General features: G+C 45.6%; 1 protein-coding gene across 1 annotated transcript; it reads left to right on the top strand.

The window, feature by feature from the left end:
* Nucleotides 1–216: 216 nt before the first annotated feature.
* Nucleotides 217–19,171, top strand: LOC112547387 (cytosolic phospholipase A2 gamma-like). Its single transcript, XM_089774424.1, has 16 exons — nucleotides 217–291; nucleotides 1,134–1,250; nucleotides 3,007–3,149; nucleotides 4,583–4,781; nucleotides 7,445–7,579; nucleotides 7,779–7,917; nucleotides 8,896–8,949; nucleotides 11,063–11,128; nucleotides 12,210–12,248; nucleotides 13,957–13,995; nucleotides 14,603–14,722; nucleotides 15,028–15,150; nucleotides 15,793–15,885; nucleotides 17,084–17,244; nucleotides 18,468–18,636; nucleotides 18,999–19,171. Exons 1-16 carry the CDS (start codon nucleotides 217–219, stop codon nucleotides 19,169–19,171), a joined length of 1,845 nt encoding a protein of 614 aa, XP_089630550.1.
* Nucleotides 19,172–20,685: the final 1,514 nt, after the last annotated feature.

Below are 20,685 nucleotides of genomic sequence, written 5' to 3' on the forward strand. Positions count from 1 at the left end.
GGAAATTAACCCAGCACGACACAGATTATCCATCAGACTCTGGGAAGGTACCGGAGAGCTATATTTTTTAATTCCAGAAGGCAGTGAATTCTAGGCAGGGGAAGTCTGTTCTGGTGCTGACTTTGACGACGAGGGAGGAACTGGTTGAGTATTTGAAAGTGGACGGAGCGTAGGTGAAAGCGAATTTGCAATAGAAAAGGGAAGAGGCACTTAATGATGTCTTTGTTCCAGTTTTCACCAAGAACGTTGGTAGCGACGGGTTGCCTACCAGTGAAAGCCAGTGAAAATTGGGTAAGTTCAGCAGCTCCAAGATGGAAAGAACAAGTTAAAATTATTTAGACAAGTGGGATATCTTCAAGTCATCAAGTGCCCTGAGTATTACTGATGACCCTTAGTTACACGATGACCTTAGTAACACCGGTTTCTACTTCATTTTTCTAGCCTCAAATACAAGAATAACACATGCACAGAAAGGGGAAAATCATAGTCACTAAATTGAAACTTTCCCAATGATATCTTACATGGAACATATTCCTGTTTGGTCACGTTCACATTCATAAGCTCATTTGCCTGAAGCACTGGCCACTTTTTCATTATTGGCTGTGTTTGGAAAGTGGCAACCAAGTTTTTATTGGCTTTTTTTCTCCATCATTTCCAGGCTGAGGGTCAGTGGAATTTTTGGGCTCCTAACTCCCTTTGGAAAACCCCACCTGATGTCCCTGTGGGACTCTGCTAAATGTTCCTTTTGTCCGAACCTGCCACAGAAAGAAGAAAAGAGCAAGATAGAGATTGGCTTGGTCCCTCTTCGAGGCGCTCTCTGAAGGTTCCTGAAGGAAGAATTCCACCTCTACGGGGAAAATCCGCAAGACGCTACGGAAAGGTCTGAGTCAAAAAAGGTAAAATTATTTTCCTTCTATGAACTTGTGCTGTCCCACCCAACGTCGATTTCTTTCTGAAATATCATGTGGTCACCTGTATCCCTGAATTTGGCTGAGGTTTCTATGTACAGCCAGGATACAAATAGACAGAGTGCATCCTGGGTAATGTCGCTCTCTGCACCCATGATTTTCCACTTCCTGGCAACTCTGGGAAAGATGAGCTAATTTATTGGCCTTTTCTTTTACTTTTGGCAGGAAGCGAGAATGATCCGATTTTCCCAGGAGCTCTCGGAGGGCGAGAAAAACGCTACCAGGAACCGGAAAGGAAAAGTCCTGAAATGTCTCCAGGACCTTGGCATCTCCTGTGATGAGGTAGGCCTCCGTTACCCCCGACAGTGCTAAGGGGAACAATCTCGAATATTAGCTATGCGTCTGGTGATGGAGGGGGCTGGTACAGCAGGAGGAAAGCCTCCAAAACTCTGCTCCATGCAACCCCACATTCCCAGAGCACCTCAAAGGCAGCCCATGGCCACGGATGTTATACACCCTCGCCCCTTTGCAGGGATCAAACTTGGAGGTCTTCAGTGCAAAAACGTGCAAGCTTCTCACCCCGACTCTGAACGGAGTAACTCCCTTAGAAGTGCAAGAGGCTTTCTGGGGTTAACCCCGAGAAAGCTCCAGGCTCTCATAGACCCAATCAATCTCATGAACGCCAAGTTCCTACAACTTTGAGTTGGCCCACCTGTGTCTGTGTCTAGCCCTCCCATGGCTTGGTTGGGCCCCGTTCCCCTACCCCTTTTCTTTCAAGTTGCTCCAGCATCACATATAGGGAGGAGGAACCATGCCATAAAGTCCCAAACTCAACCAATTCTACTAGTCACATACACCGAGAGGCGTTGGAATTACAAGTCATCCACAAGTTCACTTCACATGCTAATGGCCTCAATCGTGATGAGGGATGGTTGGGACGCTATCAATCTGACATTCAATGAAGATGCAAACCGCTCGTTGTGTAGATTCCTTATTGCCTTTGATTCTTATCTGCTTCATTTTAACTACCCAGTCTTCTGGTGCTTACTGATTCCCAGCTCTGCCTTCCTGTTTTTCCCTTTGATATTTCCATACCCTCTGCTCCTTGTTTCCCACCCCCTCTTATTTTCCTCCCCCCTTCTCCCCTATTTATTTTGGGTCTATACATCCGAAACTCAAAACTCCAATCATCTGAAGAAGTGGGTTGTGCCCACGAAAGCTCATGTTTTGTTGCTCTATAAAGTGCTACCAGACCATTTGTCGTTTTATAAGCTTATCCTGTACAGACTAACTCGGCTACCCCCTGAAGCTTCTGAAATACTCCTGTGATCTATAAGAATGGCCGGACTGGGTCAGACCCAAGATCCACCTTAGCCCAAGGGTCCTGAGTGCCACTGGTGTGGAAAAAGTGAAGACGGGAAAGTTATTTACTTATTCCCACAACATAAGAACAAGTGGTCACCAACAGAAATGAATAGGCATCAGGTTTAAAACAAACACATGGAATATTTTCTTCACGCAGCACACAGTTAACCTGTGGAACTCCTCACCAGAGGAGGTGGTGAAGCCTAGAACTTTAAGAGGGTTCAAAAAAAAGCTAGATAGATTCATGGAGGTTAGGTCCCTCAATGGCTATTAGCCAGGATGCGCAGGGAAGGTGTACTTAGCCTCTGTGTGTCTGGATGTGAGTGACAGGGGAGGGATCATGTTAAGATTCTCGGTTCTGTTCACGCCCTCTGGGGCACCTGTCATTGGTCACTGTGGGCAGACAGGACACTGGGTTTGGAGGATCATTGGTCTGACCCAGTCTGGCCATTCTTCTGTTCTTTTCTGCGGCACTTGTGTGGGAAGACAACACCTTCCCTTGACACTGATACGTGCCACCCATGGTTGAAACACAAGCTAAAATATGTCTGCCCCGCTTGACTCCAGAACGGGATGCTGGTAGGTGGGCACCCGATAAGGATGCTTCCTAATGTATGGCAAACCCGTCTTGGAGCATCTTCATTGGATCAGTACCGAGGGGTGAATAGCAGCGTTGCCACAGCAATTCTAGTTCTAATTTGTCCATATGTCCTTCCTCTCTTCCCTCCCCCAGGCTCACACCCCCAATATCACCATCCTAGGATCGGGCGGGGGCCTGCGGGCCATGATAGCCCTCCTGGGCACCTTGGTGGAGATGCAGAAACAGGGTCTGCTGGACGCCGTCATGTATCTGTGTGGGGTGTCGGGCTCCACCTGGTAGGTGCATGTTTGTGGAAATGAGAATGAGTCACTTTTCCTGCATGGAGTGGGGGGGGGGGGGGCAGTAAAAAATTTTCATCAAATTTCAGGGCTGGCAGAGACCTCAGGAGTCATGGAGTCCAGCCCCCTGCCCAAAGCAGGACCCACCCCAACTCAATCATCCCAGCCAGGACTTGGTCCAGCCGGGACTTAAACACCCCTAGGGGTGGAGATTCCACCCCCTCCCTAGGGAACCCAGCCCAGCTCTTCCCCACCCTCCTAGGGAGATCGTTTGTCCTAATAGCTAGCCTCCACTGGCGGGCTCCACATTAATTCAAACACACAGAACAGGAACCCACTGTCTAGGAAGGAGTCCTGCAGAAAGGGATCTAGGAGTCAGAGTGGGCCATACGCTAAAGATGAGTCAACAGTATGATGCTGTTGCAAAAAAAGCAAACATAAATTTGGGCTGCACTAACGGGGAGTGTTGTGAGCAACACACGAGAAGTCATTCATCTTCTCAACTCTACTATGATTCAGCCTCAGTTGGAGTATTGTGTCCAGTTCTGGGCACCACATTTCAAGAAAGATGTGGAGAAATAGGAGGGTGCAGAGAAGAGCAACAAGAATGATGAAAGTTTGAGAGAACATGAGCTAGGAGGGAAGACTGAAAGAATTGGGCTTGTTTTGTTTGGAAAGGACAAGACTGAGAGGGGACATGAGAGCTGTTTTCAAGTATCTAAAAGGGTGTTACAAGGAGGTGGGAGAAAAATTGTTCTCCTTGCCCTCTGAGGACAGGACAAGAAGCAAAGGGATTAAACTGCAGCAAGGAAGGGTTAGGTTGGACATTAGGAAAAACTTCCTACCTGTCTGGATGGTGAAACACTGCAATAATTGCCTGGGTGTTGTGGAATCTCCATCTCTGGAGATATTTAAGAGCAGGTTGGACAGATGCCTGTCAGGGATGAGCTAGATGGTGCTTGGTCCTGCCGTGAGGGCAGGGGACTGGATTCGATGACCTCTTGAAGTCCCTTCCCGTTCTCTTGTTCTAAGGTTCTATCATTATTTGGGTTTTTCCATATTCAAGGTAGTAGGGTGAGCTAGTCAATATCACCTATGAATATGACTGAGCGCCATTGAGACCTCTGTGGTTTGGATACCGAATGCCGTGACATGCTGGGACTGTACGAGGCTGTAAGAGGATCTACCCAGACATTTTATCTCCATGGAAAGCCTTCCTGTTACCTCTCTGGTGCAGGTGGCTTCTTCAAAGTCAGCAAAATCCCTACATTTCCTAAGGCTATGATAACAGACCACATGGTGGGCCTGGGTTTCATTCCAGCACAACGTTCGGCATTCCCTGTATTAAAAGTTAAACGCCTGAAGGGTTAAAAGGAATCCCCCATCCTGTTCCCTTAGTTTCAGCCATATCTCTTCTGGTTCCTTACCAGGTGCATGTCCGCCCTCTACAAAGACCAGAACTGGACGAAGAACGTGGAGAAGCTGGAAGAAAACCTTTGTGACTCACTCTACAGTGATGCATGGAGGCGCCAAGAGGCGTACTCGCTAGTGAACCAGGCAGCTGATGACGAACACTTCTCTCTGACCGACATCTGGGCCTCCTTCGTTGTCTACAAGACCTTGCAGCAGGTGGGTTGATGAGTAAATCCAGAGTGGCTCCACTGGAAAGTCAATGGATTTACTTAGTATATTTCCCTCTCTCTTTCTGTCGCTATAATAGATGGGATCTAGGAGCAAAATATTGTCCAGCCAATCTGAACCCTTAGGCAACTTTGTACATCTCAGACTATATGCTCCCAGAACCACTAAAATGTCTGAGTATTCCAAGGCTGTTTAAGGGATTTGGATACACAATTCCCATTAAAAAGCGTGGGAATTTGCCCTACATCACTTGATTTGTTTTAAAAAACCCTCACCCGAGCATCTACTCCTAAAATCCTCGACTTTCCAAAGTATTAATTGATTAAAAGAACTAGAAGACATGAATGTTTGTCATGGGCATGAATTGTTAATAATGGTTTCTTCAACTTAGCAGGAGGAAAAAAACCCGACATATTCAATGGTGTGAAACTGAAGTTAGGGTATGTCTATACAGCAAAATTATTTTGAAATAACAGCCATTATTTCAAAATCACTGTACTGGTGTCTGTACAGCCAAACCGCTATTTCAAAATTAATATGAAATAGCGGAGGGCTTATTTTGAATTTGGTAAACCTTATTCCATGAGGAATAACACCAAATTTGAAATAGCTATTTCGAAATAACGCTGTAGTGTAGACGTACCCTTAGAGAAATGGAGACTGGGGGGAAAAAGTGTGGATTTTTGACAACCAGGCATGTCAGCTTCAGGACTGCCATCCAGCTCAGAGAAATGCATAGCTGGATTGGGCTTACCATAAGCCAAGCCACCAGTGTCTACGTTTGCAGGAAGCCAATAGGAATGCAGGCTCCCCTCCATTTCCCTTCCTCCTCACAGAATGTGGGGTAGAGGACACTAGTGGGGGCTGCCCTCAGCGTTCGATTTACGGGTCTACACTCGACCCAATGAATCTAACACTAGAAAATCGACCTCCGGAGGGTCAGTCTTCTCTGTAGTGTAGACACGTCTTCAGAGAGGACTATGACCCTTCCCCCTCTTGTAAGTCTACCGTTGAAATCATTTGGAACATTAATGCCATCCAAGCATCTGCTAAAAGAGTAGAAGATCGTTATCCAGTAATAGACGCTACACTTGGATCAATCATGGAAAACATACTAGGAAAAGAAAGACTTTAGTCCACAAATTGACTAATGAAGGTGCCTTACGTTGAAGCCTTCAGAGAAGAAGACAAATGTTGATTATGTGACCTGAAAAAGTACACAGACGTGATTCTTACAATTTGACAGCTGCCATTTCTGGATTCGACTCCTAGCTGTTAAAGATCCCTGTCTTATAAAATACTGAGAATTAAACTGAGTAAAGCCCTGCTAGCCATGGGGCTGTGATGTGATTGGAAGAGAACAGACAATTTGAACACTAAGAGTACATCTAATGCTATTTCAAAATAATGTGTGCTATTCTGAAATAATTCGGTCTGCGTCTACACTTGACCATTCTTTTCCCTCATTGAATCAAATGCCATGTTCCGAAAGTTGCTTTCTGCCCGATCATGGGCGTGAGCGAATGATCATCTCAGCTAAAAGGCTGGAGGAAGTAAGGGCACAAGAAGTCACCACAGATGAACGCATTGCAGTCAAGAAGCTCCTTAATGGAATGGTGCAAAATTCCAAGAAGGATGTAGACATAGTGCTTCAGAGAAGGGCTGAGTAGCCAACTTTCATTTGTGTGACGATTTTAAAACACAAGCTAAATATAATAAAATGGTCTTGAAACTTTTGCTTTCTGTTTTAACTATAGGGCCTTCACCCTCATGGTCCCACCCGTTAGCCTTAACTCTCCTGGAAAATCAAACACCCTCCACTCCTCCTTTACCTTGCTTACGTTGTTGAAAAAAACCCCTTATAAGCGTACCCGCACTGCAGTCAAGAAGCCCATTAATAGAATGGTGCAAAATTCCAAGAAGGATGTAGATGTAGTGCTTCAGAAAAGGGCTGAGTAGTCAACTTTAATTTGTGTGATGATTTAAAACACATGTTAAATATAATAAAATGGTCTTGAAACTTTTGGTTTTTTTTAAACTATAGGGCCTTCATCGTAATGGTCCCACCCCTTAGCCTTAACTCTTCTGGAAAATCAACCAGCCTCTACTTACCTAGATTACATTGTTGTGAAAAACCAGCTATAAGCTGATCTTCCTTTGTAGGAAGACATATTTTTGAAAAATTGGGTCTTGTTCTCGTAGGTCCATTTGCAAGTCACCACTATCGATAGATGTGGATTGTGGTGTTTGTCCGTACCGGGCACACTAGAACAAGGCCACAGTGACAAAGATGATCTCAGCAGAAAGGGCCTCTCTATTTCCTAGCCCAGGTGTGGGACATTACCAGCCCAAGGCCGGATCCGGTCTGCCAGCATTAGTCCCTGGTGGGCCACCGCCCCTGCGTATTTACCTGGGTCTCCACAGGTATGGGATATCACACCTCCCATTGGCCATGGATCACCATTCCTCACCAATAAGAGCTGCCATCACCTGAACCTGCAGAGGGGCAGATGAATATAGTGGCCCACCATGGGTTAACCGTCACCGTTTTATTGCCCATCCCCGTTGTTGCCTCACCTGATTAGTCAGGACTAGAATTGCTTGGAATATCACTGAAATGTTTTTGTGCTAATATATTCTTACCTTTCCAGAAGGATCAGACCAAGTTATCGGAGCACAAGGAGTCTTCCACGAGTGGTACAAATCCTTACCCCATCTACGCGGCAGTGGAAGCAAACCTGCATAAATCACGGGAACACGGCCTAGGTAAAACAAAACACACCAGTGTTCTGTGTGAGAGTCAATCTTTGTCTGAAATGTCAAGTACTCTATGGAAAAAGTATATATTGGTGTTGTCTCTTCCTTTTTCTTCTGCCATAAACCCTTGTACGTGGAATCGCTATTCCCATTAGCCAAGAAAGGGGTAACAAGCATTTGGCTCGTGAAAAACCCACTCCTAACAAACCTCGTCCGTGTTTCACAGAGACCTGGTTTGAATTCACTCCCCACGAGTCTGGCTTTCCTGGCCTGGGGGCATTTGTGAGCACCAAGTACTTGGGAAGCAAATTCGAGGATGGGAATTTGCAAAAGGAGGTAGAAGAGAAAAATATCTGCTACCTGCAAGGTGAGCATTCCAGCCCCTGTTTCTTAATAGATGGGTGGATGGGGACGGATAGATATGGTGGATGGCGATGGATGGATGGATGGGTATGGTGATGGATGGATGCATGGATATGGTGATGGATGGATATGGTGTTGGATAGATGTAAGGTGATGGATGGATGCATATGGTTATGGATGGATGGATGGTGTTGGGTGGATGGATGGATGGATATGGGGATGTATGTATGTATGGGGTTGGATATGGATGGATGGATGGGGATAGATTGATATACAAATATTGCAGGTCCACCATATTCTTCTAATGCATTATGAGATCTCCCTCATATTATAGACTCATTAAGAATGTTTCCAGCCCCCTACCCTGTAGGTCAATCCAAGTTTCAGAATTCTGGCCAGTTTCTTGCATTTACCCAACCCTCCCCCCCACCCTCATTCTTCATCCCATACCATTCCCCCCACCCCCCAGTTTCTACCTTAATTTCATTTCAGGCCAATGTAAAACGTTCCTGTTCCATAAAATGTAAACATCGCCTTCCCTGTCTCTGCTCTTGAAACATTGTCGGTAGAGTTTCACTTAGTACGTATTACAAAAATCCATGCATCAGTTCAATGAGACACATTTCAACATGAACAGTTGAAGGGTTCCATTCTGATAAGCACAATTGGTTGTGTTTGTTTCGAAAGTGAAATGTTGTCAAAATCAGCATTGATCATTCAGATTTGAAATAAAATAAATATGATACTGGACGGAGGTTGACCAGCCCTGCTCACAAAAAAATAAACATCTGCTAAGTATCCCAAGGAAACCAAGTTGCAAAAACACATAACCCATCAAAAACTGGCCTACCAGTGCCCCCATTGACTTCTCCATCAATGCTGTTGCTGTCAAAGCAACTCCTTGCATGGGATTATGGGGAAAGTCCTCAATGAACTCTACCTGCACCGTTTGTAAATGACACCTTTTCCTTCTGATTTTCAGGTTTATGGGGAAGCGCCCTTGGAAGCAGGGAGGAAAACAGAAAGTTTGTCTCAGGTACTGGGCGTTTTGTGCATTGCAGGTTGGGTCAAGTCATCAATTGTGTTGGAACTGATGACTTGGGGTGTCCTCCTCTTTGGAAGTATTTCCAAACAAGTTGGGCAAATGTCTCTCCAGAATGCTCTGGGTTGGCTGGTTCTGCTGCTCCCAAGGTCCACCGTTCTGTGAATTAAGGCACAGATTCTCAAAGCTGACCGGCGGATTTGGGTCGTAATTTCCATGAACGTTAGGAAGAGTTGGGCATAGTCTAATCTCATGCCTCAGGGTCTCAGCTGGTCCCCAGCTGTGGTCAGGAAGGAATTTCTTCCCCGATGCACAATTGTAACCTGTTGCTGTTGTTGTTATCATTTGCCTTCCCTTGTGAAGCATCAGCAATCAGCAATTAAGAAGTATCCACGCCTAAAAAGGATCAATTGGCATTGGAAAAAGTTCAGAGAAAGGGCAACAAAAATGATGAGGGGCCTGGAATGGGTCCCGTAAGAAGAGAGATTAAAAGGATTGGGACTTTTTACCTTAGAAAGAGGAGACTAAGGGGAGATAGGAGAGAGGTCGATAAAATCATGACACGTGTGCAGAAAGTGAATAAGGAAAAGTTATTTATTTATTCCCACAGTATAAGAACTAGGGGTCACCAAATGAACTTAACTTTAAAACAAACAAAAGGAAGTTTTTTTTCAGTCAGCACACAATTAACTTGTGGAACTCCTTGCCAGAGGATGAGATGAAGGCTAGAACTTTAACAGAGTTCAAAAAAGAGCGAGGTAGATTCCTGGAGGTTAGGTCCATCAATGGCTATTAGCCAGGACAGGTAGGAATGGGGTCCCTAGCCTCTGTTTCTCTGGAAGTGGGTGACAGGGGAGGGATCAAGTGAGGATTCCCTGTTGTGTTTCCTCCCTCCGGGGCACATGGCATTGGCCACTGTGGGCAGAAAGTACACTGGGCTGGATAGACCTTTGGCCTCACCAAGTAGGGCCACTCTTATGTTCTTATGAGGTTCCTGGACTCAGCAAGCGATAGCTGGGGAAATGTACTGGCCCTCTGGGGTCTCGCTCTGCAAACTCATGGAAATCTGGTTTCTTTAGGGAGCTTTGAACCGTCCCGTTTAGATGAAATCCCCATTTAGAACTTCATTGTAATTTAGCAAAGATTTGGATTTGGGGAAAATGGCCAGGAAAATAGTGCAAGTACCCCTCCTTCCTAGCAGTGTACGTGATAGCAAACCCCTTGTACTATCGGGCTAGGGAAAAGTAAACCGAATGATTGGTTACTGACGATTTTAAAGGGAAGCAAAGGCTCAAGCATTGGCCTCAAAATTTCTGGTGGTGTTTTGCAAATAATAAGGATCAGATAGTATCTCCATTATTAAACCAAGATAATTATACATGTGAAAGCTTGACTCTAATTGCAGGCTTGTTTTACCCTGCTGTGACTGCCCAGTGAAAACCAGTCTTCATTCACAGAAGCACACGTCGAATGTACAGCCAATGCACTCAGTGGAATTGCCCCTGAAAAGAGCTGGCACAAGTATTTTGCCTACACAATTTTCCTCCACAAAAGCCTGTTTTGTAATAACGATTTTAAAAAAAGGCGAGGAATGTGCTTCTTCCGATCATATTTTCAACAGTGAATTCTCAAACTGCAGCAACATCAAAATGAAGTCACTTTTATTTTATCGTTTGGCTTCAAATGTCATTCTTGAGCTCACTCGTTGAAATATCCTAGAGTGCATTCTATTTTACATTGCATATCGTTGATACTACCTTTTTGTTACCTTCTGAGGCTGCACTGCTTACGAAATAAGACATTTTAGCAAGGCGAGTTTGAGAACTGTGATCTGACTTTTGTCTCAGTAGCAGTTCTTGAAAACCTTTTTTTTAAGTTTTGACTTTTTGAACCAATTCGTGACAAAAAGGATATGTCCGAATGTTCAGTGTTTCCCACCAGGTAAACATTCTGAATGAAAATGGTGGAAATTAGATCAAAGTCAAGTCCCTGATGCTAAATCAAAGAGAACCTCAAACCTGAAATGTGTTTTGTTTACTGATGTGGCTATTGCCCTGAGCTGTGTGAAATGAGTAATGATGCTTGTGTTTCGATTTCTGTCATGGAGAATTGGTTCGGGACAAATTTGTTGGAGGATGGAAAAAAGAAATGCAGAGTGCAACATACGAACCAGGTGGGTCATTGTATTTCAGAACACATGGGACTATTTTCCTTAAAACTCTCACTGGGTTTTTATCCTGCCATGACTCCACTTACATGATAGGGGTTGTGATCTGCACCACTGTGACAGGCTATGTCTAAACCATCACCTCCAGTGTAGACTCTGCATGCATGCATAGAAGGTGGGTTTCATGCTACTGAGCCCATCAGCCTGTCTTCTGGGGCGCCCCATTGGCCTACCCTGCTTGGCCAGCTGTTCTGGTCTCCCTCAGGCAAGGCACAGGATTGGGGTAACAGTCCCCTAACACATCAACACAGATTCTGAATTAGCTCAGCTATAAGCCACTAACAGCACCCCAAAAACATAGCCCCAAAGAGGGGCTTGCCTCTCTTTACCAGAGAAAGAGAGAGATGCACGCTGGTTGCCCCCTCCTGTGAGAATTATTTACACTGGGCTTTACTGATAAACTGACGTGTTTTATTAAGTATAAAAATAGGATGTAAGTGAACAGAGATGGATGAAAGCAAGTTACTAAGCCAAAATAAACAAATCCGGATTCCCTGAGAAACTTGATACATGCTAATTCTTACCCTCAAGAGGGGATCTAAACATCTCTTCCACAAGCGAGTATCTAAAAGGGTGTCACAAGGAGGAGAGAGAGAAATTATTCTCCTTGGCCTCTGAGGACAGGACAAGAAGCAATGGGCTTAAGCAGGAGCAAGGGAGGTTGAGGTTGGACATTAAGAAAAACTTCCTACCTGTCAGGGTGGTTAAACACTGGAATAAGTTGCCTAGAGAAGTTGTGGAATCTCCATCTCTGGAGGTATTTCAGAGCAGGTTGGACAGACACCTGTCAGGGATGGTCTAGATGCTTGGTCCTGCCATGAGGGCAGGGGACTGGACTCGATGACCTCTCGAGGTCCCTTCCAGTCCTAGTGTTCTGTGATTCTATGATTAGCAAATGGTCCAGTAACAGATATTACAGATGCAGATGACTGAGTTTTTTACCAGACACGATGGAAGAAGCATGAGATGGGTGTCGGGGGGGTTGGAACTAAACTATCGTAATGGGATCTGTGTTTGCTTCTTACAGGAACTCCCGAAACGAGAAGCTATGATGAGTCTGTGTCTGGTAGGTAGACTTATCACAACAGGACTAAAATATTTCCTCAGGGTATGTGTACACTAGCTCGGTAGTTTGAGCTAGGTAGGCAAATGAGGGCAACCGGAGTTGCAAATGCAGCCTGGAGTTGCAAATGAAGCCTGGGTGTCGCCATTTTTAAATCCCCCTTAGTCTGAAATCCATGCACGTGGCATGGAGTAGATAGTTCAAATTAAAGAGATGTTTTCAAGTATCTAAAAGGGTGTCACAAGGAGAAGGGAGAAAAATTGTTTCCATTGGCCTCTGAAGACAGGACAAGAAGCAATGGGCTTAAACTGCAGCAAGGGAGGTTGAGGTTGGACATTAGGAAAAACTTCCTGCCTGTCCGGGTGGTGAAACACTGGAATAAGTAGCCTAGAGAAGGTGTGCAATATCTGTCACTAGAGATAGTTAAGAGCAGTTGGACAGACACCTGTCAGGGATGGTCTAGATGGTGCTGGGTCTTGTCTTGAGGGCAGGGGACTGGACCCAATGACCTCTCGAGGACCCTTCCAGTTATAGTGTTCTGTGATTCTATGATTCTATGAACCCATCCTAGTGCTTCCCCACCTTCCTAGGGCAATAGTTTTTCCTAATCTCCAACCTAGACCAGCCCCCGCCCCTGCAAACTGTTACCTTTCTTTCTAAAATAAATTAAAAACAGGGGGCTAAAATTGAAACACTCAGTTCTGATAAGCTCTAGTTTGAAGCCTACCTACTCTGAAAGCCCTGGCTGGGTTGATTGAGTTGGGATTGGTTCTGTCTAGGGCAGGGGGCTGGACTTGATGACGTCGTAAGGTCTCTTCCAGCTCTATGGTTCTATGATTCTATGACATGGCATTGCAATAAGCAGGCGCTGCATGTTGAGCGATGCTGAGATGTTCCAAACTTTGTCAAACTCCACCGGTCATCCTGGAAAGTGTCAGTGTTGAGTGAACTGGCCGTTTCGGACACAGAACGTGATGCTGGACAGTTACAACCAGCTCTACAGTGAATTCATTCGGTTCAGGGTTCCTTCCCAGCCTCCATGACCAGCCCCAAATTCCAAGGTTCTAGGTATCATACAGGTCACTGAATGCAATGGAAGACCTTGCCTTAAATGCACCAAGTGTCCCGAATGGGCATCATTTGATCAAATTGATCCATTGAGGAGGCGGTCGGGTGTCTCTTTTCATGTGCTTCCCCCACAACCGCCATGCCCTAAAGCAGACAGAATTGGTCGGGGAGTAACTATTCACTAGGGAGATCTTGCTAATAGAAGGGACAGATGATGAAATTTAGGAGGTCAGTGAGGCTGTGTGTAGATTGCACCTCTCTGTGGACAGAGAGATGTAGATTAGGCACATTGAAATTGCTAATGAAGCACGGATTTAAATATCCATCTCTTCATTGCCATAAACATGGCCGCCGCTTTTTTCCGAAATGGAGATTTTTTTTAAAAAAAAACCCAGCAGTCGCTACATGCATCTGTTGAAAATAAACCCTTTTTTGACAGATCTTGTAAATCTCATTTTTGAGGCATAAAGGATTGAAAAAAGTGATGGCCATATTTATGCTAATGAAGCGTGGGATATTTAAATCCTCACTCCATTAGGAATTTCCACGTGCCTAAGCTATATCTCTCTGTCCACAGAGAGGTATAGTCTAGACATACCCAGAGTCACATAATCCTAACTGGCTGTTTGATTGTTTCTTATAGACAGATCATATGACGAAGTGCCGAATATGCGTGAAGGAAGTAAGTCATAACATTTCTGGCTACACGGGTCATTAATCATGCCGTTTGTTAACTCCCCCTCCCCCAGGACGCTGCCATTCCAGCTAACAAAGTGTTCATGAATGACAGGATTTTGAAGAGAATTTTAAATGTAAAGGACATCAGGCGTCTAAGGCCTTGAGACTTCCTTGAAAATCCAAGCATCAGTTTCGCAAGGTGTTTTCAAATTACATCCGTGTCAATTACAGGATTTTAAAAATAGCTTAGTGGAATTGGATGCTGGATTTCCATTGAATTCAAGTCCAAATTGGGTGCCTAAATCACTTAGGCTGCTTTTCAAATCGATTCCTAGATTTATAGGCTGGCAGTCCATAGAGACTGCACCTGTGAGCAGCTGGTGTGTTTATCTCCTCCAGGATAAGGTCTAGACATAGCCTGAGATAGGAGCTGATGTTCTAGGACAACAGGTACAGACAGATTCAGGAGCAATGCATCCGACCCAATGTTGGCGGTTGCATCCCCACTTCCAAGAGATTTGAGGCACTAGACCCACGAGTCTTTCACGTCTGGGGGCTCCCAGAAAAGACACCTGCCCTATAGCTCATGTTATGTTCTCTGTCCTTCCAAGGCTCCATTTGCACCTGTCACCGTTGTCTGGCTCTTCTCGACCTTCTGGAGCGTCAGGCTCAAGCCTCAACTGAGGAAGAGTCCGAAGAAGTCCTCAGGGAGATGATGGAAATCATGAAAGGCAAGTGAAGCGGAGGGACAAGATTTTCCTTAGGAAATCCCAGTGATAAGGCGGGAGAATTTCTGCATGTTTGCTTCCATGGGAACACGGCTGTGTTTGTCCCTATGTTCACACATCCCCCAGGGCCGTTCCAACACACACAGGTTGAGATGGTGGAAAGGTCGGGATGCAAAATCCTGTTGTCTTTCATGGGAGACTGGGCCCCTAAAATGACTTTGAGCATCCCCGCACACCTGAGCTCATCGAAACGAGCCTTCCGTTGCCTTCCACACATCTAACCTCATTCCCACATGTCATTTAAGCAGACGAGAATATGGAGGAGCCCTTCCAGCACTGCTTGGAAAGCAGAGAGTCTTGGGACGAGAATACCTTGGAAGAAAATATGGAAGACTGGCCTCAAATGGAGAATCGATCATTCACACTGCCAAGCAAGTCAATAATTTTGTATCTCCTCTGAAAACTCTTTTTTAAAATGTATTTAGGTGGCATTGGTTATTTTGGTTTCTGTAAGAAGAAGGAGCGGTCGAGGCGGCCTGGATGCTCTTTCCATAGAGAGGATAATACGCCGTGTTTCCTATGACGTACCACCATGTGATGCTTTGCAATAACGAGTTTTGGAGACGTTCCCACACGAGTCTAGCCATGGGCACAGTGAGGGAGGGGGGAGGGAATTACACCTCAAACCCCCTCTGAAATGACACTGACAAATTCAAAAGGGTGCAGAAAAGAGCTAGAACCAGGCCTAGAAAAAATCAACCTCTCATTGAGGAATTTCAGTCAATGTGGAGAGGCTGAGGGATTTGGGCTTGCTTAGCCTGCAGCAGAGAAGCGTGAGGGGAGATTTGAGAGCAGCCTGCAGCTCCCTAAAGGGGCTTCCAAAGAGGTCGGAGAGAGGCTGTTCTCAGTGGGGGCAGATGGCAGAACGAGGAACAACGGTCTCAGGATGCAGTGGGGGAGGTCTAGGTGGGATATTAGGAAACAAGAGGGTATCTTTGCAGATTTCCGCTTGCTATTGGTTAGCACTTATTTTTTCCCTTTGAGTTTTTATTCTGCTCTTTGTTGTTTTGTAGAGTTTGTATCACACCCCTGTAAATTGATATGGAAAATCGGCAGGTGCATCAGCTCCTGGACGTGGGGGAAAACCAATAACTTTCTGTACAATTGCCGTAAGCACAATGCATTGGAGCTGGGGGTACCACTGCGGTGGGAGGGGGCTGGCTTCTGACATTCCGTGTTGACAGCAAACCGATGAAATGGAAAGGACTGAGAGAGGGCCGGTGGGATTGTCCAGTGGACCAAAGGAAGCCGTGAGGACTGAGAGACAGGAAAGGGGCTGCTACACAACATAGCGTGTGACAAGGGGCAGCAGAGAGTGAGACCAGCCCTACACGGTTAGACCAACGGCCTTCAGGGGAGGGGAAAGACGTGTCTATACAGTATGGTGAGCCCTAAGGGTTGTGGATAGGGGGGAGTAACTCTGCTATAGCCCACACAGCGCTCTGAAGATAGGGGTTGGACCACCCTGGTCATAAGAGCAGGTCTGCAGCTCCCTGCAGCCAATCAGGCAGGTGGGCTAATCAGGTGTCTCGGTTGAGGCCCTGCTGTGGTTTTCAGGCCTTTAAGCTAGTGAGTAAGCTGGCCGGATATGGGACCTTCCTCCTGATGGTCATTAGGAGGAGCATTGCCGGCAGATCTAGAGAAGTGATTATTCCCCTTTATTCAGCTCTGGTGAGGCCACATCTGGAGTGTTGTGTCCAGTTCTGGGGCCCCCACTACAAAAAGGATGTGGATGCATTGGAGAGGGTCCAGCGGAGGGCAACCAAACTGATTCAGGGGCTGGAGCACATGGCCTATGAGGCGAGGCTGAGGGATTAGGGCTTGTCTTGTCTGCAGAAGAGAAGAGTGAGGGGAGATTTGAGAGCAGCCTTCGACTTCCTGAAGGGGGTTCCAAAGAGGCTGGCGAGAGGCTGTTCTCAGTGGGGGCAGGTGGCAAAATGAGGAGCAATGGGCTCAGGTTGCAGTGGGGGAGGTCTAGGTAGGAGATTAGGAGAAACGATTTCCCTAGGCGGGTGGGGAAGCGCTGGGCTGGGTTCCCTAGGGAGGGGGTGGAATCTCCATCCCTAGAGGTGTCTAGGTCCCAGCTTGACCAAGCCCTGGCTGGGATGATTGAGTTGGGTTGGTCCTGCTTTGGGCAGGGGGCAGGACCCGTTGCCTCCTGAGGTCTCTCCCAGATCTAGGGTTCTAGGATTCTATGACAGGCCTTAATCTCACTCGGTGCTTTAAGAAATTTGGGCCCCCCCCCTCACTGAGACCCAGAGGAACTATCACGGCCTAGACCAACACGTGGCTGTATCTGGGCAGGTGATGCCATCGCCCAAACCACTGACTTGGTGAAGGAGAAGGTCCTCAACTTGATCGACGCCGGCCTGGCTATTAACTCCGCCTACCCCCTGGTGCTGCGCCCTGCGAGGGGGGTGAAACTGATCCTCTCCTTTGACTTCAGTGCCGGGGACCCCTTCGAGGTAGCGTCTCTTACTACTTGTGACGTTGCACTATGTCCCCATCAGGCTCCGGCGCGGCACAAACACCCAGCCTGTGATCCACGATCCTACGAGGTTGTGCTGTGGTCAGAAGCAGTCCTGCCGGTGCCCTGAAAGTTGCTTTGTCCATCCAGCCCAGTGTCCTGACTCCTGACAGTGGCCAATGCCAGGTGCTCCAGAGGGAATTAACAGAACAGGGAATCATCCAGTGATCCCTCCCCTTCCACCTATTCCCAGCCCCTGACAAAGAGAGGATATGGACACCATTCCTACCCATCCTGGATAATAATCTTTGATGGAAGTAACCTAACCTCCATGTATTTATCTAGCTCTTTTTTAAACTGTTAAAGTCCTCGTCTTCACAACATCCTCTGGCAAGGAGTTCCACAGGTTGAGTGTGCGCTGCATGAAGTACTTTCTTTTGTTTGTTTTAAACCTGCTACCTTTTCATTTCATTGGGTGACCCTTGGGTGAGATGTGTGGATATATGTCTAGGGCAGGCAAATATTGGCCCATGAACCAGATCCGGTCCATCAGGGATAGCCCTTGGTGGCCCCCACAGTTCTGTATTTACCTGTGTCTCCATGGGTACAGGAGATCGCAGCTCTGATTGACAGTGGATCACCATCTTTAAGGCCCATTCATAGACAACTCTCCAACACCACATTTTACAGACCTCTCTTCTCCGATCCCACTTCAGAATACCAAATGTCACACTTTACGAATGGGCCTTAACAAAGATGCTAATTACTTTAACCATTACAAAGATAGCTTCCCACTTATCACCCCCTGATTAGCCATTCATTGACTCATAAATCGCTATTCCCTCCCTGCCTCTCCCTCACCCCACCTTCTGTACTAAATCTGATTTGTCAGTTTAATAACGTGTTCACTTTTTTCATTGTATTCCTTTGGTATATATGGTTGTGCCAATTCTCTTCCGGAATATGATCTGAGGAAGTGGGTCTGGCCCATGAAATCTCATCACCTATTGAACCATCTCGTTAGTCTCTAAAGTGCTACATAGTCTGATCTTGCAAAATCAAAAGGAAAAACTAACACGGCTACATCTCTATTTTTATTCCTTAGTGTAGAGGTGTTTTTAACTTTGTAGCCTGTGCATATCGGTGGCATCCCATTGTATCAGGGGAAGATCGTATTTTTGTAATTAATTTATTTTAAAATCACTTTTCCCTCCCTCCTAGACCCTCAAGAAAACTGCCAAGTACTGTGAGACAAATCAGATCCCATTTCCCAAGATAAATCCAGAAGAGATCAAAAGCCAAAATAACCCCTCCGACTGCTACATCTTCAAGGGAAAGGATGTTCCTACAGTCATGCACTTCCCGCTCTTCAACAACAAGAATTGCAGTGGTAACTTAATTGTACATCTCTCTTCTAGATTCCCAAAGGGGATGTAGGTGCTGGTTTAGCCACTTAAAGGCCAGAATCCGGCCGCGCTGGGGATCACAAAATCCCTGCTCTCCTGCTACCAGACACACTGGAAGTTGGTCTCGGTTTGCTTGGTCCTGTCTCAGCTCAGAAAACTGGTGGTGGGTGACCTCAGATGGTCCATTCCAGCCCAACCCATCTATGATTTCATAGAACCCTGACAAGTTGGCCATGACGTCCTCCTGCCTCTGAAATTTCTTGTATTCCACGTTCTGCTTGGGAGGTGTTAAAAGCAGCATCACTGTTTTCCTCACTGGGCCTCTGACCTACCCGTTTTATTCCAGGTGAAATACACGACTTCCGAACGAGGTTTTCCACCTTCACATTGTCCTACGGAAAGGAAGACGTCAAGGAACTCCTCACAAGGGCGAAGATGAACGTCACCAACAACAAAGGAAGGATTCTGGAGGAGATCCAGCAGCTCACCTCCTCCTCCTCCTCCTCCAAGGCGTTTTAATCCCGTCTCTGTTTGGCGCACACTCCAGAAAAGCTGAAAATTTGTGCCCGGCCCTGGATGACACATTTCCTCTGGGGCTGTTCACCAGGGTTTCCACTAACATTTTCCATCCTTGGGTGGGTTGAATTTTCTTTTGAGCTGGTTGAATTTTCTCATGTGCAACACCAATATTAAGGCACCCTCAGAACAAAAAAAAAAAAAACGGGCAATAAATCTATATTTTAAACTGTTTGTAGATATGGAAGACACAAAACATATTCAAACAAGAATCAATGCTTAAAATGTTTAATAGCAAATAAAAAGAAAATTAACATTACCCTTGGACGGCATGTACTTTGTCATCCTTTCTAACAACTCAAGCTAATAAAAATGCCAAAATGGGGCATACTGAAAACAGCTAGACAAATAAATCAAAGACACAGCCATTAAGTAAAAGTGCAAAAAATATGCATCAGAGCATCAATTTAACAACCTATTCCCATACACCATGAAATCTTCAAAATCTCCACTAAACCTGCTCTCAAAAAAAGAAGTAACTGCCAAAACAGTAGCATGCTACAGAAATTTACAGTTCATGAAACTCTCTCTCTTGCATGCATATTATCTGCACATTAGCTCAGTTTTAAGGTGCTAAACAAATCTATGAGTCCACTGGAAATAGTTATGCTCTCCTTTCAGATATTAATACAATATTTACATACTGGAAAGTAAAGTAAAAGATATACACTCAGGCTTATACTATTTGTCTGGGAAGCCTACCCTTAATTTGAAGGTGCCGAAAAATAGAACAGTAATAAAGTAATAATGCAACACAGGCAGCAAACAAACCCACAAACAACCACTCATAATCTGAAGGGAAGTGAAACATCAGGTTGTTGGTGATGGGTATTTTACACGAATATTTAGGATCCATCCTATGCAAGTGAAACAGAGACCTGTAAAAACAGAAAAGTTCCATTCGTTTGAAACTTCCACATTGTGTGTCATCAGCTCAAAGATCAGAAGCCCCAGAACACATTAACACATGGCTAACATAGCAGGGAGGAGTTGGTTTTTCTTGAGTTACGTTCACAAAAGGATGTATGCATCTGCATGATCTTCTAGGGGCTGCCCGGTCTTACTTTGCACCAATTAGACCTCAACTGAAGTATTGTGTCCAGTTCTGGGCACCACATGTCAGGACAGAGATGGAGAAATTGGGGAAGGTCCAGAGAAGAGCAGCACAAATGATGAAAGGTCTAGAAAAGATAACTCACAAGGGAAGACTGAAAGAATTGGGCTTGTTTCGTTTAGAAAAGAGAAGACTGAGAGGGGACATGAGAGCTGTTTTCAGGTATCTACAAGGGTGTCACAAGGAGGAGGGAGAAAAATTATTCTCCTCGGCCTCTGAGGATAGAACAAGAAGCAATATTGTGATTTTCAATAAAACCTCCAATTTCCTAAGAAGCACCAATAATTAGCAGGATGGAGGAGCAGACGTCAAAAAGACACAAGGACAAAGGCATTACAACATT

Source organism: Pelodiscus sinensis, chromosome 30 (assembly GCF_052426305.1).
Source record: "Pelodiscus sinensis isolate ZL-2025 chromosome 30, ASM5242630v1, whole genome shotgun sequence".
NCBI lineage: Eukaryota > Metazoa > Chordata > Testudines > Trionychidae > Pelodiscus > Pelodiscus sinensis.